This window comes from Myripristis murdjan, chromosome 15 (genome assembly GCF_902150065.1).
Source record: "Myripristis murdjan chromosome 15, fMyrMur1.1, whole genome shotgun sequence".
Lineage (NCBI taxonomy): Eukaryota > Metazoa > Chordata > Actinopteri > Holocentriformes > Holocentridae > Myripristis > Myripristis murdjan.
In genome coordinates this window covers 6,202,642-6,228,513 of record NC_043994.1, presented here as the reverse complement: position 1 = coordinate 6,228,513, position 25,872 = coordinate 6,202,642, and the positions used below count along the sequence as shown (strand labels likewise).

Sequence of the window (25,872 nt, the reverse complement as noted above, 5' to 3'; positions counted from 1 at the left end):
CACATGTATCTGCAGCTCTCACATCTATCTTTGTACAGGGATGAGATGAATGGGGTGACTGCCTTTTATGTGCTGTGTTTCACTCAAACCTACAGATTATCTTCTACTATACTGCAGGCCATGACAGCACATTAAACCTAGGCTATTAAACACACTTAGGTTTAAGTATAGGTATTTTTGTGCAGTTGTAACACTTTCAAATACTTCATATATTATATTTTAGAATGTGTCAGTGTATGTGTGTTTGTGTGTAGGAAGGGAGGGACTTACGCAGACCCAGGGGTGTTTGAGGGCCTGGTCGGCAGTGATCCTTTTGGCAGGGTTAATAGTCAGCATCTGGTTGATCAGATTCTTGGCCTCGGGGGTCACTGTGTCCCACTCTGGTGAAGGAAACTTAGAGGGACATATGATTAAAGGTAGTACACTTAAAGTGAACGTAGTTTCACTCACTCTACATACAACTGCACCGGCAATCCACTTAAGCACCCATAAAGACTTATTTTGTTTCGTATAAAAAGTCCGCTTAAGTGTCAAGAAACTCCTTCTTCAAATGTGAGATTCACTTGTCCACACAAAGACAAAATGAAAGGTCCAAGGTATTCGCGCTGATGATATTCAAGAAGTGCATATTATTGTAAGTGCTTGTCACAGTCACTTCACATCTATGCTCATATTATGCACATTCATTAAGATGTGGTTGCTTCCAATTATGGAAATTAATACGGGTAATAAATTCCAATCTCCCAGAGGAATATGACAAGATCTGATAAATAAGCCTATTGCTCTCACAGAGTGCAACACTTTTGTGGTTCTAATGATGAGGATTATGTAATATAAAGTAGCAAGCAATTAAAACATTAAATTACATTTTACTAAATTTCAAAAATCACTTGCACAACAGAACTCACTGCATGCTATTGAACAGGGCCTGAATTGAATCTTCAACAAAGGTATCCCACAGGGCTTATCTACAGGCCCTATGTTTTTTCGTTTGTTTGTTTGTTTCACTTTTTTAATATTTACATAAATAGTATTTGTTTATCAATCAGGTCTCAGGACTTGTCATCTCACTGAAGGAGACTGACTGAGGCAGAGTACCTCAAACCTCCACTGACTGTCAGCAACTTACATAATTGGGTCATTTTATCACTTATACATGCAGGCCTGGATAACAGGCAAAAAGCTATTTCCAGGCAAACTCAAATGCATTTCACTATTACACACAAAACTCACACAAAAAAGAACACGCACACACTGATGAAGACAGAGGTAAATATAAAAACACAAGAATGAGGGGTGGAGAGGGAGTGGGAGAGATACTCACGTCATAGGCGCCAGCTTTGATTTGCTGGTACAGTTTGTGTTGGTCCTCATCCCAGAAGGGTGGGTAGCCCACCAACAAGATGTACAGAATCACACCTGACATACACACCAAAAAAACATTACATACAAGGCCATAAGTATTATCTACAAGTGGAAAATAACCTGTGCGCAATGGCACACACAAAAGATGACAGCCTGACTGACCACAAGCCCATATGTCTACTGGTTTGCCGTATGGGTCCTTTCTCAACACCTCTGGGGAGAGGTAGCCTGGAGTGCCTGCAAAACCTGTGAAAACAAACACACACACACACACACACACACACACACACACACACACACACACACACACACACACACACACACACACACACACACACAACATGACCTAAACCACAGGACAGGTCAGCATTCACAAAAAAATGTAAAAAATTTTGCAATATTGAAAGTGGATGCAGCTACAGCAAAACAAAGCAATGATAGATGCCTTGCTCCAAGTTTTGATTCACACATTTCCACACTGTTCCCAGATTACTGATCCTATTCGCTCTCCCTTTTTTTTATGTATTGCTGGATTGTCAAGATACGACAGCTCTGAAGAAAAAAATGACTCAAACTGTGAAAAACCAAAACCAAATCAATAACACATTAAGTATAACTTCAACATTAAATAACACACATTTGTTTGAGATGCAATAATCTTCCAAGTGAAAGTTTTAGGTTTTCTTCCCCCCCTCAGCAAAATGTCACTGATAGTTATTTTTAGGCTGGGGTGCAGAAACTTCAAAAAGTGTTTTTCCCGAAAGGCATATTTAATTGATACGTAACATATTTCCCATAGGACAGGTTTTGCTGGTGCATACTGTAACTTCCTCTTGCATTCCAGCTGTATGCTAACACAAATGGAGCACAAATAACAAAGATTTGGTAGTGAATGTCCAGCAAAATGAGCATGTTTGCAAAAGGTTTTAATAAGGACATACACTGAGTGAATTTTATGCAGGATAACAAGAGAAAATATGGCAAAACAAGACAACAGTGTGCCAGTTCTGGGAAAACTCTAGTATTGTTCGTAAAAAACAAAGTGTGCATCACTGCTGTATTACAACCATTTTATTTTCTCAAGCAGTGATGATGGTTTTCATGCTGAGGTGTCTCGCTGCTGCTGAATGAATACACTGTAGAGGAAATACTGAGTGGGAGAAGTATAGCTAGCTAGGTGAAATATAATCTCTTACCAAACCATGCCTGTTGGTCCCCCTGAACCTCAATGGCCAGGCCGAAGTCTGCAAGCTTCACCGCTGCTCCCTTCATCTTACTGGCCAAGAGCAAGTTCTCTGGCTGCAAAATGCACAGAAAAACCCAAATATACGTTGACTAACATGCAGTATATTCAAAGTTTAGCATGGCACAAGCTATACCATGGCACAGTTATGAGTAAAAATATGAAAATTATCATGACTGAGGGCAAGAGTGATGTGCATACATCCCCTCTCCCCGAAATGTCCAATCTGTTTGCATGACTGGATGGGCTGCAGGAGCAAAATGACATCTAGTAGCAATGAGGCATGATTTGGTCAAGCAGGCTACAACAGGCTGTCCCTAAATGAAAGAAATTCTCAGTCAGCTGTCACAAGATCTTAATCGCACAGTCACGCAAAATGAGGTCTTTGGAAGTCAGTGCTCGACGAAGACCTGTTTACATATTGATGAATCGTCTGAGAGAGAATTACAAATGTCTCTGGATACAGCTTGCTGAGATTGGAAACAAGGATAAAAAAAAAGCTAAATGACCAGCGAAATGATCAGTTATCTATCTATCTCTTTTAATTTAATTACTGAGATTTATTTATATTTACTCCTCAAATAGACTGAATATATGCCTGCTGCTTCATCAAACAAGCAGCAAGTTTAACAAAAAATAAATCTAAGCTATCCTCCCCAGTTAACTTCAAGTCAATAGCAGTAAGCGCATTAAAAACCTGAAGATGTAGAAGAACAAAGGGTAATGTGGGGAGCAGTATTGACTGTGTAGAGTGGTTGACAAAGATAAAGCCTTTGCTTATCAGAAAGGTTATCCTTAAATCCCCTATTAAAGAGATGGCCAGCAGCAATAAAATGCTTAGCCAGAGTCTCTAGCTGTTGAGTTTTTAAGCACTCATCAGCGTTTATATGAGCATAAGAAGATGCAATGGCTTATTTTTGATGGAATTACCTGTCTTCCAAAACTTTGCAGTGTTAAAAGAGCTTGTAGTTAAGTTAGTGTAATATTATGGTTTGGTTTTCCTCACAGAGAAGTACATTTATGTTTAAAGCACCTGTAGGCAAGCCAATGAGAGGTCTTAATGATAGTCTAACCAGTAATGCAACCTCTATTTCTTAACAGACACAAAATTCATATTTGTTTGTCTAAACTTTTTTGAGTTTGTGAATGAGCAAGTGAGTGTGTTTATAAAGAGTTGAAAGTACTTACAGAGAAGTTTAAGTACCAATTCCAACTCAGGGAATTGCTGAGTGTGATATCACTCACTATGGTAGAGATTGTGGATAAATGCTTGTTCATTACAACAGAAGTTTCTCTTGGCAACTAAAAGGGGTTGCCAGATTTTTCACTAAAAGTGGAGCAGCCCTAACACTGCACAATGTCCACCTGGCTCGAATCAAAGTCCCGATGCTTCACTGCCTTCCAGGGACAATGCAAGAGCACAGAGCTGTGACTGTGTGCCTTGAGGGCAAGAAACATTGCAGTGGTTTGCTGCCCTCGTGGCCTCAGCAGCTTTGATGCATGCTGCAATGGACAGATGGACGGACGTCTGACACTTGCACCAAGTCTCTGTCTGGTGTCTGTGTGTGTGTGTGTGGTGTGTGTGCGTGTGTGTGTCTCTATCCATATATCAATCCAGCCTCTCTCTCCATTTTCTGATAATTTTCTGATTATCAGGGAGAGCTGAAGGGGGAGGGGGAGTGCAAAGGGACAGACAGCTGGAGTGAGAGAAAGAAGCAGAGGGATGCAACAGAGTGAGAGAGAGAGATACAAAGAAACAGATAGAGAGAAAGAGAGACAAATAGAGATAGATAGATGGGAGGTGGCATAATGAATCCCTACACTGGCGCTGCAGCAGCCTGGTGACCTCACCCCACAGTTACCATGGCAACCCAGCCTGCCACCAGCCAACAGCTCTCTCTCTCTCTCTCTCTCTCTCTCTCTGTCTCTCTCTCTCTTTCTCTCTCTCCACTCATTCTTGTTTTCCCTTCAGCCACTGGCCCTCCCAAGATGACAGAAAAGGCAAAAACGTGGTGTTGGTGTGTGAGCTTGTGTGTGTGAGGTCACATCTCTCCATCGCGTACTTTCTTGGCACCATTATTTTCATGTCTCCAGCACAGACTACAGACCACTGCAGTAGCCCCACTTTTGGCTGCATGTTTGATGAAAAACTGCTGGACCTTTGCTCTATCCCCAAAAGGAGATGTGTGATGGAGTTTTGGCTGCAAACATATTAATTTAGCGTGAAAGTGTTACATGAAAAAAGAACTGTCTGCAGCACTAACTCATGAAGGAAGCATTGTACAATAGCCACCATTGTATTAAGTTAACTGATGTCTCTCTTTAGCCTTTCCTTTGTCATCTACTTTCATTGCCTGCACCTAAAACTCCAAAAAGTCTGTACTCTAAGTACATTTGATATTAAAACCCATATGTTACCTGTTTAAAAAAAAAAAAAAATCATGGAAAAGCATCACAAGTTGATTTTGTGCCACTCTTCATCAATGTGAAGGAGGATGGATGCTACAAATTTCTCAAATTTTCTCCACTTAGCACAAACAGAAAAAGGTTTTAATCCCAGCTGTAGCTATACATCTAGCATCACACATCTAGCTCACACATCTAGCTTTGCTCATTTTCCTGGTTGTGTTCACTTTGCTATGAAATCTAGGAAATTTTAAATAAAATGACTGAGGGGGTCAAAGTGCTGTGGTGTCTGCTAGAGGTGAACAATCCTGCTGTTACGGAAATTGTCGCCAGCCGTCATCACACCCATTGACCCGCTATTAATAGCAGCCAGTCTGCTTTCGTCACTCCCAGGCGGGGGGGTGGAGGGGGGACGGAGAAGAAGGGAGGAGACAGGGAGAGAGACAGAGGAGGGGGACGGAGAAGAGAGAGAGAGGGAGATGAGAGAGAGCGGGTTTAGATATAGAGGGAGATGAAGGGGGGCAAGGTGAAGTTAAGAATGTAGGTGAGAGAGAAAGAGAGAGAGAGGAGGGATGATAATCACCTGAGACACGACTGTGACGCAATTCCATAATTTGCTCCCATCGTCACATCGTGACGTTGGTATGAGCGTGTATCTGCGTGCAGGTCTGTGACATTATCATGTCTCACCACGCTTGTATTTCATCCTAACTCTCAAAAACAATGCACAGGCATGTCATATGGAGATTTCTGTAGATTATATTCGCAAGTTCGTGCACATGTGTGTTTGTGTGTGTGTGTTTGTGTATGCAGGTCAGGTGGATAGGATCGTAGGTCCTGTGTTGTCAGGCCGCTGGTGTTTGGTTGCCGTGGATTTGATGACTCACCTTGAGGTCCCTGTGCACAATGTCATGTTGGTGGATGTGACTGACGCTCTCCAAGATCTGATTGATGCACTGGCTGGAGAAGACAAAGAGGGATGAGGGACAGAGGAAAGGCACATCCATCAATCCACAGTAGTTGTAGCTGACAAAAAGACTGAAAATGGAGCAAGAAAAACTGCCAAGTAAGGACTTTCATAGATATAAACAACTTAAAAACCCATCCATGGCCTTAAAAATGCTCTACAGTATACATAAACAGCAATGGCTTTGAGGAAATTATATGTCATCAAATATGACACAATGACAATGAAGCTTTTTTAGGTTCCCAGGTACACCAAATATGAACAATCTCTGATGGCAGAGACAGAGTAAGACTGAACAAATGAGAAAGAGGAAATAAAAAAGAAAAACCTGTAAAGCGACTGTGGACAAGACAGGGAGTCAAAGGAAGCTGCAGAGAGTTGGAAAAGGCACCAGGAGAGACTATGCTTGTGCATATGTTGTTGCTATGGCCAGCAGATAGCAGCCAGCTCATTTCCAGGCCACAGCATAATCAACATTTTAAAGATTAACTGGCACCCGGCACTCGGCTCGTGGCAATGGCCATGGAGCAGCACTGTGGAACCAACATGGCTGACACTAAAAAAAAAACGAACGACCAAAATCTGTCAGTCTGGGGCTCCAGACGAGGACAGACTGTTGATGAAGTGGATAGGTGGTGTATGTGGGAGAAAAGCTGGATGAATGTGTGGGAGGAGCGGACGGCAGAATCTGTGTTTGTGTGTCTTAGGTCAGCCCGTCCTCAGCTAACAGATCCACACTCCTTTAAAGCAAGCCTGATGGGCAGTTAGAACCATAAAAAAAAAAACAAATGAAGCTAGTACAGGCCAAAAGGAAGCTTGAGACAGAGAGACGGGCTTTAGGGGAGTGGTAGGGAGTCGTGTCCTCTCTGCTGCTTTCTTTGAGGGGAGAATCAAGAGGACAGCTCTTGGCTTTGTGTCCAAATTAGGCTAAATCTGGTCTCCACATTCCATTCTGCCCCCTCCACCCCACCCCCATCACTACCCTTGCCCTCATCCCCATACACACACGCACACACACACACACACACACACACACACACACACACATCCCTAAATCTCATTTCAACATTTCACTGCCCCCCCCATTTTCTTTCCCTCATCCACCCCTTTCCAGCTCACACAGTGCCCATCCAATCTACCTTGCTGCCAGCACCCCTACCCCGCCATATCCACACACACACACACACACACACACACACACACACCCTCCTACAGTCTTATTTTCTGTCTTTCTCTCCCATGTTTTCACCCAATATCTCCAAGTTCTCTCTACTCCCTGCTTTTTGCTGAGCAGAGGTTCTCAAATATGTTTCATGCTCAAAACAAATCCATATTAGGGCCCTGGACTCTCATGCAATAACATTTTGTCCCAGAAAGCCCAAATGTAAAACATTTTAGTGCTCGTTGAAACACACACAGATCATAGTCACAGGTGAAACACACATGAGCGCAGCCACCTAGGCCATGTACTGTACCTGGCATCAGCCTCGCTGTAATACTCTCTAGCAACAATGTCTTCAAACAGCTCTCCTCCAGTGACACTGTGGACAGAAAGACACACACACACACACACACACACACAAAGAGAAAAACAAAGAAAAGTGTTATCTATGCTGCTTGTTTTTGAGCCAAGTACAGAAAAATGAAGAACGCCTTCATAAATGATAATAAATAAATGATCCAGATGGTTTCTCACTTGCAGTGGCATTTCTGAAGTACAGCACGAAAATATGTGCTAAAAATGACTTGCTTGTTTTAGGTCTTTTGCAGTTATTTTGGAAAACTGTAGCCTGTGTAAGGGGTGAAAAGGGAAAAGATGAAGGATTTCTCAATAAGTAAAAAGTTTAAAGGGCAGAACAAACTGACAGTGGCAGTGACATGTGTGTGTGTGTGTGTGTAGTCAAATTAGGACTTTAAGAGTCCACTTGACCGGTGGCTGAGGAGTAGATCCCAGCCTCTGGGAAATGTTTTCTCTGGTTTTTCTGCATCTCAGAAACACTGACTGATAAACCAAACAGATGTAAACTAGACCTTGACCTGATGATTTTAGTTTTTTTTTTTTTTTTTTTTTTATCCTGGGTTTGTTCTTGGGCCCATGGTGAATAAGATATGACATTTAACATATGCAGCTCGATGGATGCCATCATCATCAAGAGCATCATCAGTGGAGGTAAACAAATAAAATTTCACTAGAGGTAAACAAAAAGTTTCATTATCAAGTTGGGTTTTGGAACAAGTCCCAACTTAGCAAAATACCTGCATTTGTTAACCACCTTGTCAAATGAATCCTCCAATCAATTTATAGTCCACTCTGACGATGTCATCTGCATGTGTCCTCAATCGTGACTTCCCAGTGTGTTTGTCAACATGGCGGTTAAACACAAGTTTAAAAATGTGGGCACACCTCTCAAATGAGAAGGGAACAGGGCTGAACCTTCCGCTGGTGTATACACACTTATCAAAGCAGCATCACTTAAAAATTGAACACGCCATGTTATCTGAAATTTCCTTTGTCCAATTCAGTTCCAGAAATTACACCATGAGACAACCAATTTAAAGCAACTGCTCCAGTGGACATTCTTCGGTCATCCAAACATTTTGCTACGCTGAACAACCTGCATTCCTGGTGAGTTTGATTCACAGAGGTTTTCCTGTTTTGTCTCACATTTCACCCTTAAATTTTTAGTAATGTGAAAAAATTGTTCATAATATTTTTCTGTGTGGTGGAAATGTGATGAAAAAGGAGAGCGAAGTCAAAAAATAGACTGACCCTTTCTATCGCGGCAGCTGAGTGGACCATATCACATCAGTGGACTGATGCAATATGGCGACAGTAATAGTAAATAACACCCTTTGTGTTTGTCTAGAGGAAGTCAAACAATCAAAACTTTCTAGTTACTTAGATAAGATAATTCCTCCAGGAGCTGTGTAATGCCAGGTTCAGACGAGACGCAGAAGTGCTGCCCGCCTCCTTTCTGTGCCCACGTTAACTGGTATGGCTATTCAGATCGGACACATCACAGAGCTCCATGGATAGCTCGCAATCCAAAGCGCCAGTTTCGGCATCTACTTTATTTTCTTGCACAGGTTACCACACAAGAAAACACACCAAAAATACACTGACGATTATCAAATCTGCATCCCATGCTTGCCAGCTCTTCTGATTTTCCCGCCCCTCTCCCGCTGTTTTCATGGGTTTCATTTCTCCTGATTTTCTCCCTAATCTGCCTATCCACTGTATTTGTAGAAACAGTCTCACTGCAGAAAACATTACAGCATGCAGCCTGCATGGTTTCCTTATTGGCAGGTCTCTCTTACAATTTCTTGTATATCCACTGGAAACACATTGTGTTCTGTCAGAGACGAAAAAGCTTCATTTTTAGAGCTGCAGAAACTGAAATCATGCTTACAACAAAGTCCATGAGAACCCTGCAGACTCAACCATTAAATTACATACATTATACCACACATTTGTCGAAATTGAGAAAGAGAGAGAGAGTGAGAGAGAGAGAGAGAGAGAGAGAGAGAGAGAGAGAGAGAGAGAGAGAGAGAGAGAGAGAGAGGATTCGTGTGTGACTGGCGTTGAGAAATACACTTTTGGTGTGAACAGCCAAGCTCCTTCCTTCCGGTTTGAACCCGGCATAAGCTATCTGTGGTATGTGTGTGTGTGTGTGTGTGTGTGTGTGTGTGTTTACATGTGTGCGTTAGAGTGTGTGTGAGAGCACTTACAGGTCAAAGACAAGGTAATGGAAGCCTTCCTCTGAGATACTGTCATGGAGTCGTACTGGGGAAGGAGAGAGCAAGACAGTCGGTCAGACAGTTCAGTCACAAACTGGTTAATGAGGTTAGAACCCTCTATAAATGTAAACTATCTTCAATGTGGAAACACTTACTACAAATCATCACCCCAAAGGAACTTGCTCGTGTGTGCATGTGTGTGTGCGTGTGCATGTGTGTATCTATGGGTGTGTGTGTGTGTGTGTGTGTGCGCGAGGGGGGTTAATAACAGCTATTAATCACTGGACAGTGAGAGCTGAGGAAAACACTTCAACAAATCATGCCGCTGTTATTTCATTGTTTTATCTTTCTCTCTGTCACACATACACTCACACACTCTCTCTCACACACACACACACACACAGACGGCACAAGGTCCTCTAAGGCAATAGTTCATAGCAGGTCATCCTTCATGGGAAAGCTTTCTTCCTTGCTGTGTGCCACAAAGTGCTGTAGACAGGAACAGAGCAGTGCAGAAGACATACAGCAGCACACAATGTAAACAACAACCAGCCACTGGCAAACTCTCACTGACTGGCACGTCAAAAAAACAATAACAATACCATAATTCATCTCATGGACATCAAATCACAAACAGATAGACTGCAGCTTTAACTGGCTGTAGCTGGGCCAACTTCTGTATGCACCACTCCGTCTAATCTATTAGCCAGAGCTGACTATAACTCCTGTTTTTGAAGTGGCACAGTCTGACCTTTATCACAAAAATAAGGCAGCATTCCAGACAGACAGCAGCATTGATAAAGTGTTCATTGTCTGTGTCTATCCATGAAGCCATAGAGCTGGACAGTTAGAAAACACGGCAGCCTCAAAAAAAAGCCCAAACTCCTCTAATCAACAGCCGTAGGAGCTACAGGTGGGGAATACAGGTTTCACACAATTCAGATAAAACTGACTGCGTATGAGCGCCTGAGGCCTGACAGCGTGCCATTTTACTCTCTCTCTCCCTCCCTCTTTCTCTTGCTTCCTCTTTTTAAACTAGCAAGTATCAGACAAAAGAAGACTGGACAGGCTTTCCCTCTGAGACCGGTATGAGGAAAAGGGCAACAGAGGGAGGAGAAGAAAGGAAGAAAAGAAGAATGTCCCTCAGGGGACAAGGAACAGGTGGGACAGAGAGAGGGAGGAAAAAAAGACAGAAGGAGACCACTAAAACTAGCCCTAACCTTGCTACTGTCATGCTGTGTGTGTGTGTGTGTGTGCATGTGTGTGTAGAGAGAGAGAGAGAGAGAGAGAGAGAGAGAGAGAGAGAGAGAGAGAGAGAGAGAGAGAGAGAGAGAGAGCAATGGGCGGCATACTATGATAAGACATTAGGCAATGCTATTCTCCTATCTCCAGTTTCCCTCCCTCTTTCAAGTGAACACTAGCTATTGTCTAGCTCTCTCTCTCTCACACTCTCTCTCTCTCATGCATGTACGCACACGCGCACACACACACACACACACACACAGGCACCTTCAGCAGCAAAAGCCGTGAAACATTCATATTAGATGCCCTATTTTAACTTCCTATGTTTGCTAAATATAATTCTAATATAAAAGAAAGATATTACAGAGATTCACCATGGTTTATGGACATTTACTTGCACAATAAGCCTTGTGTCTGCTGCACTGTCTGTTGCTACCAAGACTGAGCAAAACCTCCCGGACTGTCTGGCCCTTTATTGGGCCTCAATTATGTGAGCCTCCAACAGCAAGTCTGTGGGCTCGTCCGTGGCTGCCAAATGTAAGATAATGAACACATTAAGATAATGTGCAGCTACAGCCTGATACAGCACTTCCATGCTTGTTTCATTCATATAAAGGTCAAAGTGGCGACATACCCTAAGGAAAACTACATCTCTCTCGTCTTCACTGGCAAAACTGACGGCAGGGTGCTGGGGATATTGAGAGAAATGTCGTCCGTCACCATTATCAATTCTAGCATCACCTGTCATCATTTGTGAACACGCACGCAGTACACACACGTGCACAGAGCTGCTGATTGTGTTGGTTGGGCCGGCTGACTTTGCATGTGCAGCCTCTGTCATTTTGCCTCTCTGGCTGGCAGCCAGCTGCAGCATGCAAATGGGCCGCACCACAACATACCAGGTAACTGGTTATGCTGCCATTTGCCTAACAACCATTCTGTCCAAGGTTATTATCATAAACTAAAACCTAAGGCAAAAAGCTAGCCATTAAAAAGCACTGTCTTAAACTATAATAGTGATAAAAATTAAAATGACACCCAATAAATAAATGACTAAAAATAACAAAAGAAAAAAAAATATCCTTTCTTCTTGTGCAATTAGGCTAATAAACATAAAACAAAAATATATGCACCTAAGTGAAAAATAAACAAAATATTTATTTAAAATAACTGAAATAAAACTATAAAATGTGCACCCAAAACAAACTAAAATGAAACAAATAAAAACTGAAAAATATATAAAAACTAAAACTGACATGTAAAATGATCCTTGTTCATGACCTGATGAGAAAATAAAGCTGGCGGACAGAAGTATGGCCACAGTACTCCCTGAATTTGTCTGACTGAATTCATGTAACATTTGTTTTCCCCACCTCTTTTCTTTTCTCCGTCAGTGGTCAAACATACAGTGGATGCCTTCACCTGTTGCTAGGCAACTATGAGGTAGGCATGAAAAACCATCATCAGCAGAGGTTAGAGAGAGAGTAATCATGAGTATGGGGCAACTTCCTCTCGGGGATTCGCCTCTTTGTTCTGTCCCTTACAAGTGCTACCAATGAAACCCTGTTCACATATCCCAGCTGCTTTTCAGCACTGCAAAGGCCTGGGGAGCTCACATTCAGACTGGTTTCTCTTCTGTTATCTTAACTTTGTAATCCTGTTTTAATTTCAAAACCCTCCCGAAAATGTGTCCCCTCTGGGCCTTCCAGCGACTGACCTTTTTGGAGATGTGACACGAGACAGAAGGCATTCCTGGAACCGATAGGGGACTGCCCTATCGGTCAAGGCTCTGTCTTTCACCCAAAGACAGGTTCATTTTTATGGCCTCTCTAGCTTCTGCTTTAACAGCGTGGAGTGGAGACCACAGTGCACGAACCACAGTGCAGTGCCAGCTCCTCACAGCACATGACTAAATCACTAGCTACAGTGTGCGCTCTCCCCTGCTGTGCTGTGATGCAGCAGGTGAGTGTCAGGGCAGGCTGAGTGACACAGACCATGGGGGTCACAGCCACAAAGGCCAAGCTGTCTTGGATGAAAAGGGTTTGCAAATCAAATGTCTTCAGATCATCTCCATTACAAATTCAACTTGGGCACTTGGGCTAAGTTCTCTGTTTTAAAAATAATCTCTAGAATCTGCACTCTACTGTATATTCACAGATGTGTATGTCACTGTGTCATAACGCACTGAGCACAGACGCACAGTACGCCAACACAGCGAGGACTGTTTTGGCTAACAGCACCTGCGCTGCTAGCAGTACTAGCTTGGGACAGTTTTGCAGCCTCACACGGATGGTGAACCCACACATGTGCAAATAAATTAGTGGTCTGCATGTCCATCACTGGCACACATCTTCTACATTGCTTGCAGATAGGCTGTGTAATATCCTTAGGCTCACTTTTGTGTAAAAGCCATAATATTCCCAAATACAAGAGGTTATGTTTTTTGACGACAATAACCCTGAGTCATCCATGCAGGCATTTCACTGGTGTGCAGTCCCCCACTCGCAATCTGATCATCGGACAGTCATCTCAAGTAGTAGTGATTGGACGATACAAAAATAGAACCGCTCCATCAAACCCAATCAGCCAGCCTATTACCCCAACTTTTCATGCACATATGTTTTTTACGGATTTGCATGATTCACATGGGACATTTTTAGGTTGGAAAATCAGAAATCCCTGATTAATCAGTAAAACACATTGCTGATTTATATTTAGTCATAAATGTCCGCGCATAACTGGGAATGCAAATGCATGAAAATAAATAAATCATGAATGCTTTCTATAATGCACGATATGCAACAGACTTGACTGAGATGCCTGGTACTGTGCCCCCAGAATAATCCGCAAACAGGACAGCAATAGGCTTTTATTTTGATGGGGCAAGGATTTGCAGGTCAGCAACATAATGTAGGTACCTTCACCTGCACTCCTTTTAGTCCCCCTAAATCTACTGTGGTCTCCAGAAGTTTACTGTATTGACAGAAAACTTCCATGTTTATATATGTACCCTTTTGTTGCCTTCTGTTAAGAATAGACAATTATCCCGTCCATCCGTTATTCTGTTAGCTCTGAACCGGACTCACCTATGTTTGGGTGTTTGAGCAGACGACAGATTCTGGCCTCTCGCTCCAGTTTCTGGTGATCTGGGGAAAGAGGAAAGGGGAGACAGGAAGGACATGAAGGTCAGTTGCAGGAAGAGAAGCACTCAAGCTTCTTTGGCTGTGTACAGGGAAAAACATTTCTCAGAAACCTACTGAGTGAGTGACCAGCACAGGCAGGGCACGCAAACCCAACATGAAACACCAGGAGGTTGCACAACACTGACAAAAGTTGTGCTGCCATCAATTTGGCTCAATATTTTCTCTGCAATATAAAGTACAATCGATGAAGGCATAGCTTTTTGTTCATGATTTTATTTAGATGTTAGCTTGCATAAGAGAGAGTTCTATTCTTTAACGAAATTAAAATATTTGTTTAGACTGAGCAAATGAAAAATACTGAACATTTTTCAATAACATAAACCTTGATTCGCATAAATTACAGTACTCAACAGTGTAACTGATCAGGTTGTTGTTATTGACTAAAATAAACAAACACATTCACATTCACACACTGCCTTTAGTCACAGAGTCAGTAATAACCTTAGAAATAAATGTCCACGTCTCAATTCCCTCTCTCTTTCTCTCTCCTGCTCCTCCCATCCCACCATTAACAATATGTTACCTCTATCCTCGCCATTTTGCATCCCAAATTGAGTCAAACTAAACACATACTGGGGGTTTCACAAAGCATGGGAGGTCGTGATAAAAGTATTGCACACAAGTCAGACAAGCAAAGAGGTCAAAACGTGGTTAGCCAACACACGCCATCGTGCATGGGTGGACAGACAGAAAGACACACACATACACCACACACACTGACACATACACACAACCTGCTGCTGCAGCACAAGCTTTTTGCACTTAGTGAAATTAGTCTCGTGGGCTGGCCTTAATACAATCAGTATCCAGTTAATGATTTTAATGGTGAGGGGAGGATGTTTGTGCATGTTTGTGTGTATGTGAGTGTTTCTGTGTATTTATGGCTTGTGGCTTAAGTTGAGGTCGGACAGATCAGCTGTAGGATGGACGGATGGACGGATGGGTGGATGGCGTCTACCGCTGCAGGGTGTCAAGGGTGAAGTTCACACTGAACACCACTGCCACCCACCAGCTGCTGGCCTCATGGGACAGATGGGCTGCTTACGTGGGTGCATGACTCTGCGTGCTGGTGTTTATCTCTTTGTGTATGTGTGTGTGTGTGTGTGTGTGTGTGTGTGTGTGTGTGAGAGTGTGTGTGTGAGAGTGTGTGTGTGTGTGTGTGTGTGTGAGTGTGTGTGTGTGTGTGAGAGAGAGAGAGAGAGAGAGAGAGAGAGAGAGAGAGAGAGAGAGAGAGAGACTGGATGTCCCTAATCCCCCCTGTCCCGCCCCAGGCTTTGAACAACAGTCTCTCGATGGCCAATCAGACGGTTGCCGGCATGTTGAAAGAAAACTCTCAGATACAAAACGAACACTGCCAGCATGCACCCTCATGCTCCAACACACACACACATGCACACACACATTTACGTACATACGGCAAACACATCAGCATGTAAAGTGGGTGCACTGTGTACACATACACATACACACATACACACAGACACACACACACACACACACACACAGACACACACACACACACACACACACACACACACACACAGTGTGTGTGTGTTTTGGTTGAAATTCTAATCCTACTGTCAATGCAGTGACTGTTACTGGCTCTGCCAGTGCTATCCTCCCACACACACGCACACAGACAGACAGACAGACACAGACACACACACACAAGACAGCTTGCAGTGAAAAGATAATGGTAGACTGCAGCATGGAGGGTCTCTCACTGAAGCAGAGAGAGAAAGGGGTGGTAGTTGAAAAAATAGAAATAGAGAAGAGAGAAGAAGAGAAGAGAAGAGAAGAGAAGAGAAGAGAAGAGAAGAGAAGAGAAGAGAAGAGAAGAAGTGAGGAGATGCAAGTTTAGCAACTTGGAAAATATATGCCTGGCTAAAACAGGTCAAGACAAAGTACATACTCCTATACTCACAGTACATACTTTGTACTTGAGAACTGTTTGGTTAATTCTTAGTTGGTGATTAATAGAGCTGGTGAAATGTGGCAGAAATCGAATGTGAACGCAAATACGAATGCAAATGCTCAATACTGCATGAGAGTGGAACAGAGAGGTGAGTCCTATCTGCACAACATCCCCATCATTAGCAGCTCTGGCGACAAAGAGGTCAATTTGCATTAGGTGGAGTTGAGTAGTCAACTCTGTTTGACAATTGTGTCAGCAGTTAGGGCCAAACCCAGAAATCCCACACTAATGCACTACTAGGGAGGAAGCTAATTGAGTTTGGTGTAATCAATGAACCTGGCTAATGGGGTGGAGGCAGCGCAGAGGTTAGAGAAGCAGGCTTCAAATCCCCAGACTGTCTGGGAAACACTGGCAAGGAAAGTGAATAGGAAATGCATTCCCATCCTCCAGTTACCACAGACATACCTTTACAGTCAATGGAAAGGTAATTTAGAACAGCCAGGTACATACATAATTGTCTTAGCATGAAGTGCATTCATAAAGCAAGGGAGCAAAAAAGCCATGTGACTATAACTTGTATTTGTGTGAAGTGTGTGAAAGTAACTGAGTGGGTAGAAATTTGACATTCAAACTTCAATTAGGTCTTCTTATTGTTCATAAACAGCAGCAAATTAGAAATGTCAAACAAGAAGCATTAATAATATGAAGACTATCCTATATTACTGGTACATTTATCTTAAATTTTGAAGGAAATAAGCTAAATAGCTTTGAAAGTTAGTGTGAGCCCTGTGCTTGGTAGTTCTTTGCCAGTCCCTTCACTGCGGGCTGTAGTTGGTAAGCTGGTTTCAACCACAGTTCACCTGAGGCCATCAAGTCCAAGCGCTAGCGGTACTTGGACTGCATATGGAGGGCCTGGCTGACCTCCCTGCTCAACAAGGTATGTTGCTCATGGTTTTCCAAAGCACCCCATGCAAAAGTACAGCCAGTATAAAGATTCATGACGAGATGAAACCGTTTTAGAACGCCACAGAGGAAAGTTGCAGTGATGTATACTCCCCCGTCTCAGCTGGAATCAAGCCAGCTGACGTCCCTGCTGCGGCTCAGTTTGTCAGGTGGCAGGTGTTGGGGTTTAGAACGGTGTTATGGTGAGTGTCTGGATGCTAGACGCTTAGTTGCTTTCACGGTAAGTCCAACAGCAGAATATCCTTATTATCACAGCGATAACAGTGTAACCTCAGGAGAAATGAATGCTTTCAAGAGGGAGAAACTCTTAATTTCCTCCATGGGGAATACCAAGGAAGAGAGCGTCCATTTTCCTGAGCTGACACAGTAAACGCCATGTTGGTGAAATTTTACAGATGATACTCTGACATCCTGTTCCCTTGAAGGCAGCATGGAGCTGCGCTACAAACTATCCAGCAACAGAAAGCTGACAGAAACACTGAAGTAAATAGAGTTGTTGCTTTGGAAGAGATATGTAGTCTGGTCTAGTTTCATTAATGTAAACTGGCAGGTTTCAGAAAGTTGCGGACCACATTCTTTTGTAAGTAGATGCAAGTTTCAACTAGTCTCGGTGTGAATTTTCAGTGTAAACTCACCTTAAACAAATACCCCTCCAAAAATACCTCAAAGCCCCGCTTTCACAAAAAAAATGGCTTCCAGCACCTTTACGCTAGCATAGATATACTAGGATATATCTGACATCAACAATCTTCAATCAATAACAATTCAGTGTCCTTCTTTGACATGCCAGAACATTCTCCAAATAACCAATACTTTTTATTTTTCAGTCTTTTCATATCAAAATCTGCTTGAATGGTGACATCTTCTAAACCAGGGCTATTCAATTACAAATTCAGTTGGGCCAGATTTTTAACCGAGACCTTAAGCTGGGCCAGACATTTTCAGTGGTCAGTAAGCAGGAGGTAATGACAAATTACAAACCAACAGAAACATAATGAAATAACAAGTGATGTTTATTCATCATTTTGTCATTTTAATTTTTGTATAAAGCAGCCATATCAAAAAGTGCATAAAATCACAATTCAGGAACTAACTGAACTGAGGTACTGAACTGAGTAGTAGTACCCTTTTAACTTCTGAAATATAAGAATTAAATCAAAAAGTGCACATTAAAAACTGGTTTCCCTTTTGAAATAATATAAATATATCTGACACTGGAACATAGCAACATCAAAAAGTGCATCAAAAACTTAAATAAACAGAACCTGAGGTAGTAGCAATGCTATTCTTCCACTTTAAAATACTAAAAAGTAACGAAAGTAACATTGTGGTCATATTTGACCGAGGGACATCACAAGCAGTGAATAGAAAAGAACCATCAAGGCTCATTCATCTGTAGCAAGAATTTCAACCCTGCGAATGTTTGAAGTGTCTGACAGGGGCACATTTTTAATAGCAGATGCTACACTCGTTTTAATTGTGTTGTCATTTATCACTTCTTCCACGACAGCAAGCATGTAGTCTTTGACAGTTTTAGAGTCTGTGAATGGCCTTTTCTTCTTTGCCAAAATCCACAAAACACGAAGGGAAGCTGCTGTGGCTCTCTCTTGTGCTGTACATGTCCGCACCAAAGTAGTACTGCTCCGGTTGTAAGATGCAATTAAACTTTGCACCTTTGAGGTTCTCTGCTGAGATCCTTCGGGAAAGTTTACCCGGAAAGTCGGGTGTTTTTCCAGGTGGTGTCTCCGGACATTGTACTCCTTAAGTACCGCAACGCAGTCATTACAAAGTAAACACATAGGTTTGGCGTTTGGAGTTGGCGGTAAAATAAAACAGTATCTGTCTGTCCAGACAGGGTTAAAACGGCGGTTTTCATTGTCAATTTTTTGTTTAAGGGTTGAAAAAGACATACTTTTGAGCCGCTAGCATCAGTAACTTTCAAAACAACGCGCTGCAGTGTGAGTTGGTTGTGTGTTGCTAGGCAACGTGGAGTGTTGCATTCACTTTCTGAACTACTGCAGGGATTTCGAGTTCATTCTCGCGAATGTTTTTCTCTGCTTTTTTGGTTGAACCACGAACTGGGCCACTCAGGAATTGCTTCTGGGCCGCATGTGGCCGGCGGGCCGCCAATTGAATAGGCCTGTTCTAAACAATCCTCTAACTCCCTCTAACTGATAATTTATTGGTTTACCCTTTCGAAAGACATCTGTCCGTGCTAAGCCCTGCCCCAACAAACCCCAACAACAGGAAATACATTAAATTAAGGATGTGAGGCTGTCAAAATCCTTTATTGTGATTTAGCTATGGTGCTGACCCAAATGACATGGCATACTGTGCCAATCACATGTCTTTTGCTGCTGTGACATGCTTACTATTTCTGTCAATGATCAATATAGCTAGCAGCAAGTGCTGTGTCACTCACTGCCTGACCAAAACAAGAGGCTATAAAAACTAAAATAGTTGTGTTTTTATCACCTGTCGTGGCTGATTATTGGGTGTCAGGTTAGCGACTTCGAGGCTAGACACCCAGAGGGTTCATGGATCAATTTACAGCTGAAAACCCAGGCCTGCACAACCCATCCCGCCAATAAGCTTGTGCAGGAAAATGCCGGGAGGGATTACAGCGCTATCCACAGTTTGACCCATAACCTCTAAACACATGAGGCTAAGCCAATCAGGAGCAGCTTTCATCCTGTGCGTCTCTGTGACAGTATCCAGCCAATCACTGCTGCTCAGTCAGCGTATAAAGAGCCGTGTCTATGTGCGTGAGTGTGCGTGTGTCCTGCTCAATTCAATACCCCTCCCTTTTGAACAGACGTCACACACACACGCACACACACACATACACACACCCTACTCCAACCAGTGTGTTCAGAAGAGGGGGAATCAAAGCATTCTGCGGACATTCCACAACCTTTTCTCAGAGCTATAATGGGCTTGGTTTGGCTGCTTGTATTCTTGGAAGTTGGATGTGCCTGCAAAAATAGGACTATTTATTTTTCAGCGCTGGCCTGTGATGATGGCTTCATTATGTTAGTGATGGCAGGCAGTCTTGGCAGCAAACCACTTAGAAACACTAGAAATTGACAAAGAATTTAAATAGAAACACTGCAAATTGAGCGAGCATTTAAATAGAAACACTAGACACAGAGTACAGCCTTCAAACATACAGAAGAGTAGCTGGATAGTTTAAATAGCAGAAGAGATTATTAACAGAAAATGACTACAGGTAAGCAGACGCTGAAACTAAGCAGAGTCAAATATAAGCAGCACAACTACTGGAAATTGACTAGAGATGCCAAATGAAGAATTTCAACAGAAAATGCTGTGTCCATTTTGGAAAATTGTTGCTATCTGACATTCATTAGGTGATATTTGAAAACAAATGATTCTGTGCTCAAAACCTTAGCAATTATATTGGTGGGTGTTTTTAAAATGACTATCACTAACCAATAGCATGCTTATCTTTCATGCCAATAGTCAATATGAGAGGAGTGATTATCATGTTTTATAAACAGTGAATATCTGATTTTGGAACAAAACTCATCAAATAAAAACAATGGAAACTATGGAGTCTCGAAACAGAACCATCTGAACCAACAGAAACTGCAGGTGCTGGACTAAACTAATAAAAAATAATTAGAGGCTTCTGCTTGAATCGGTGGAAAACTGCTGGGTAAAACCCTTCTTTGTCCTCAAATTCAGATTTCTGGTTACTGTTCAGTGAGTCTAGACTGAAGTAACAGGTAACAGTTCTTTCATCTTTCATCAACTTTTACTAGACAATGTTACAAGCGACTCTTACCCCGTCCTCACCCCTCCTGCACACACACAAGCACACACACACACACACACACTAACCTTACCCCTCAGAGCCTGCCACAGAGATGCTGTGATATCATAGTGTCTGGTTCTGAGAGGGGAACACACTGCACTTAGCCCAATTGGATTGGAGTGATGGCCGCGAGCATTACGCATCATCATATTCATTTATCCATCCAAGCCTCCCCCCATTACTGTCTCATCTGAAAGCTCTGAACAGACCGCGGCACTCGGTGAAAGAATGGGCGGGTGGCTTTTTTCATCCTCTGTGAGAAAGAAATGATCCATTTCCCCTCCCATGTGTTTATTAATTGGCTCACGTATGAGTAAACAGAAAGGGAAAGTGACAGACAAAAAAATAAAAAAAACTTAAGGTAATCAACAAGACTAAAAGGGAGCCAACACTACTAAAGGCTTGGGGACAGATCGACTACCATGATGCACTGCCACAAATCCTCCTTTGGCAATGAACATCAATGGTCTTGCTCACTATACCAGCAAAATGAGCATGTAGCGCCTCCAGTTATACCAAAGGGGCAGTTGCAACTTTTTTGTGCACTTATGCCTCATTATATACACATTTATCAGGGTTCCCTCTCAAAGCAGGCGATTATGGCAATGAGCCACCCACTTTGACTTATCAAGGAGGTTGTTAGGCTGCTAGTAAGCATCAACTAAACTTCAGTGACAGTGAAAAGCTTGACTTACCTCAGCATTATTAACATGTCTGCAACTATTATTGCTCAGGGAAGATAACAGACAGAGAAGCCCTGCCACCTTTGCTGTATGTCAGCGATGGAACGTTTTGTTACTTCAACTGTGTTATCTCTGTCCAAAATGGTAATCCATACATGATTTTTTTCACACTAGGAGCATGTTTTGGTTTTCCACTAAAGCCTGCAACAGACCCTTTTCACAGCAGTCATTTGGACATGAAATAGCAGGTAAACACAGGTGTTACTAATGACATTAATGAAGGCCGTGTTCTGTTTAGGTCTCACAGAGCCCGCATTCACATTCACACATTCAACAGATCACACAAAATTTGGGATACTTAGGGTGCGTAATGCAGTGTTGCTGCACTGACTTTCCCAGGGGTCACTTGGCAGTCAAACAGTATGCTCAGTATTTTTTCTGTGGATTTTCTGTTTTTGTAGTTGGAGTTTCTGTAGGTCCACATCTTGGAGGCCACTGCTGCTCATCCTAACTACCAAGTTCTTCTCTTTATTCTGAACAAAATACTGTTTCTGCTGCTGCAAGTGTAAAAGGCTTCACTTCCTGTGCAACAGAGAATTTTTGTCTAAAGAACAGCTGGCATCCTACACGATATCAAGTGTTTCAAACAGCAGAAATGCTTTCATGAAGTGGTTGATTCATTGTTGTGTGTGATATGATTGACAATTTATTTATGAATGTCACCGATTATCACTTTAAGACAGTCAACATTAATCTTAAAATAATCAGCATGTCATTTTGGATGCCCCTCTTCTCAGGGAATATCAGGGACAGAGAAACATGAGTCAACAATTATCACTGTTGCCAGGCCTTGTTGTTCATCTGCTGATTAGCGCCAACCTGGCAACCAGCGTTCTTAGCATAGTAAGATATTAGTACGACCAGCCACTGATTTGACACAATCAGCACACATGAAACAGCTTCTCCGTGCTAGCGCATATTATATGCATAGACACCCATACGTGCACATACACACACACACACACACACACACACACACAGCAACTATGCTGCTCCAGCAGTATGCAGAATGGGATGTGCATGTGTGCGTGTGAGTGTGTTTGTGATAAAGTGTCATTTACTAATGCGGTTAGGTAAGATAAACATCTGTCCGCCTCTGTGGTATGGAATAGCTTAACATACAGAAATGTCACTCACATAATCCTCAGGTCAAAATGCTTTGGCTGTGTGTGTGTGCGTGGTGTGTGTGTGTGCGTGCGTGCGTGCGTGCGTGCGTGCGTGTGAGTAGCTGTGACTGAGAAGTTAAGGGCAAATATGGGAGAATTTCTGGTGTTTGATTCTGTGTGTTTCTGTATATACCTACATACCCGTTTAAGTAGTATTTAGTGGTTGGTGTGTATATATGAATTTGGAGTGGTTAGTGTGTGTGTGTGTCTGTGTAGCTGTGTTTCTATATCTTTTTCTTTTAGCGAAAGCCATTAGATAACCTACTGATTCCATTTGAAGCCTTTCGAGACGTTCCAGTCAACTCCATCAAAGCAACACTGTGAGGACAACTAAAAGCATGACTCTCAGTCTTGTTCCCTTTCCCTCTCTCTTGCACTTACACACACACACACACACACCACCAATATTAGAGTCTTAGATTCTATGATTCAGTCGCTGTACCAAACACATTAGGCTCAGCTGAGTGTGTCCTGATCAGAGTGCCAACGTCTTGCTCCAACCACCTGATAGAAGACACGCAGATTCGGTGAGGATGTACCAGTACTAGTATGGAATATGAGGCAGCTAAAGCTGAAGTGGGGAAACGGCATCAGCAGATTTACCCAATTTTAGTCCTATCATGCATAAATTATTGAGATAATTATTGCATGAATTATTAAATCAGAAAGTTATTTTTTCTTTGCGACGTAATCCCCGGTTCACATGCATGCCAGACCGTGGGTGGGTGGTCCGTATGGAGCATGAACGACGTTCTATTATACCCCTATCAGCTACAGAAGAAAAACTGCAGTAGATATATGATCAAATTTGAATAAATGTATGTCTTGCATCTTTTTTACTTTGGATTCTCTTTCACTCTCCACCTCAACCAACCTGCTGTGCTGATTTGAATAGAGAAGTCCGTTCTACTCAAATTCAGGTTCTGTGGGAGAACTTCACATAGCTTGCCAGAAATTAAAACAAAGCAATTTCTTCAACTAGATTTTCTTCATTTTAACCAGAGAAAACTTATCTCATTTTATCCTAAATTAGTGGTTCAAGTCTATATTACATGTACTACGTTAAATCAATACCCTGTATTGGCTGAATCAGTGAAAAAGCGGTATAGTGTGGTGGATCGAAATAACTTGACAGAACATAAAGCAGTGTGTGTGTGTGTGTGTGTGTTCTGAGATGTTGTTGCTCGAGAGTATTACAGCGATAGACAGACAGCCTTTGCCTTCCTCTGTTACACAAGCTAAAACAAGATAAAGGAAGAAAAACCAAGAGGATGAATTTGAAAGATAAAGACAGACAGACACCAGACAGACAAGGAAAAACAGATAGAGACTTGGGGTCAGTGTGGCCCAGAGCAGACAAGTCTATAAATAGATCCAATCCTCCTCCAGCTTACAGCCTTGAATCAGACTGACCTGGCCCGCCCTGCATCGCCAACCAGAGAGAGACTAAGACACAGAAAGTGATAGACGGATAGAGACTAAATGAGACAGACATAAAGAGAAACAAATGGGGAAAAGGAGAGATCCTGACCCTGGCAGGTAAGATCGCTCTCTGTCCATCCCTTTCTCCTCCTATCCCCACCTCCCTAAACTTCTCCCTCCTCCCTCCAGGTTAGCTGTCACTTGTCCAGTCAGTATGTGAGGTCAGGTGAGTGTCAGTGGGCCACGTCCACCGCTCAAAGCCAACAGCATGATGATAAACACTGTTGACCGTGCGTGATGGTGAAGATGATAAAGACGGTGGTGGTTATGAAGATGATGGTGATGATGACAAGATGCCCAAGATGCCCAAGATGGAGATAAAGCTAATACTGATGATGTGGTGATGGTGATAATGAACCTGAACAGCAATAATTAAGATTATGAGCCTGAGTGATAGGCTAGTGGTAAGCTGATACTTCTCATGTTCCCTAACTTGCTCAGTGGCCAGTCGGTAATATCAATAGCAAAGCCACCCTCCAACCCCTCCTTCCCCGCTTCCCCTTCCTTCCGCCCACCTCCGCACTATGCTAATCAGGCAGAGATAGACGCCAGCTCTGCTCTACCGGACCCCCAGAGATGGGCCTAGTGCACCGCCACAATGCAGCCAAGAGGAAGGAAAGAAGAAGATAAAGAGACAGGAAAGAAAAGAGAAAAAGAGATGGCCAGAAAAAGATGGAGCCAGAAAAGGACAGGGAGAATGAGAGAAAAGACGATATCAACCTGAAAGCCTCCACGTCTTTCAGGACTGTACAATTTTGCAACAACAACACCTATCCTTACTCGACTCAACCATCCCCACTCAGGCAGCCTCACGGCCTTACAAAGTTCTGACCCAGTCTTGGCCAAAAGCACACAGTCTGATTTTTTGTAGACCTATAAATGTAACATGTTAAAAGGGAAAAATCTACCCTAACATATTTTAAAGCTGTTAAAATCAGCTCATGGTAATGGCACTTAGCTTTTCTGAGCTCATTTTGTTGCGCCTGTGGAAAATTGGTCAAACATAGATGATGTGACGTCAAGACATTTCCAAGACATTTTATGGCACAGGATTTGTCAGCTATCTACAGCATCAATGGTAAATGTCAGGTTATGGTTTTAATCCCTCAAAATAAAACAGCAAGTTCTTCTTTCTACACTCAATTTGCACATTCAGTGTTCAACAAGGATAACAGGCAACAATTTATCAACGAACATCAGACAATAATGCAGCTATGAGATATGCTGTGTTTTGAGGAAGGGACACGGCTGTAGTTGAGTCTGTGCCAAAATGAAAATTTCAAGTACTGGCAAAAATTATTGCATTATGCATTATCTCAATATTCATTATTTAGATGAAAACCTTAATCTGATATGACCAATTAGGGGGGTTTGACAGGGATCATGACACTAATTTATAGATCACCAGCTATTTATTCCCAGCTTAAGCTGTAATTACATTCATGTGTTTACTCACTTTCCACTTACCAACAAGTTGGTGGTTATTACAGTAGTCAGTGTAATAAAAGTGAGGTGGAAGTGGGCAAACCTAAATAATCAATTACAACACTTCATTGCAAAAATAACTGCATCAAATGCACTCAGCATCTCAAATGATGATGATA

General features: G+C 42.5%; 1 protein-coding gene across 1 annotated transcript in view; it reads right to left on the bottom strand.

Annotated features, from left to right (window-relative positions):
* Positions 1–25,872, bottom strand: part of LOC115372428 (calcium/calmodulin-dependent protein kinase type II subunit gamma) — a 70,980-nt gene that overhangs the window by 21,474 nt on the left and 23,634 nt on the right. The window contains 8 exon segments of the mRNA XM_074933732.1: positions 271–393; positions 1,325–1,419; positions 1,528–1,611; positions 2,562–2,664; positions 5,902–5,974; positions 7,457–7,522; positions 9,711–9,765; positions 14,048–14,107. Of these exon segments, the coding sequence (XP_074789833.1) occupies positions 271–393; positions 1,325–1,419; positions 1,528–1,611; positions 2,562–2,664; positions 5,902–5,974; positions 7,457–7,522; positions 9,711–9,765; positions 14,048–14,107 (659 nt within the window).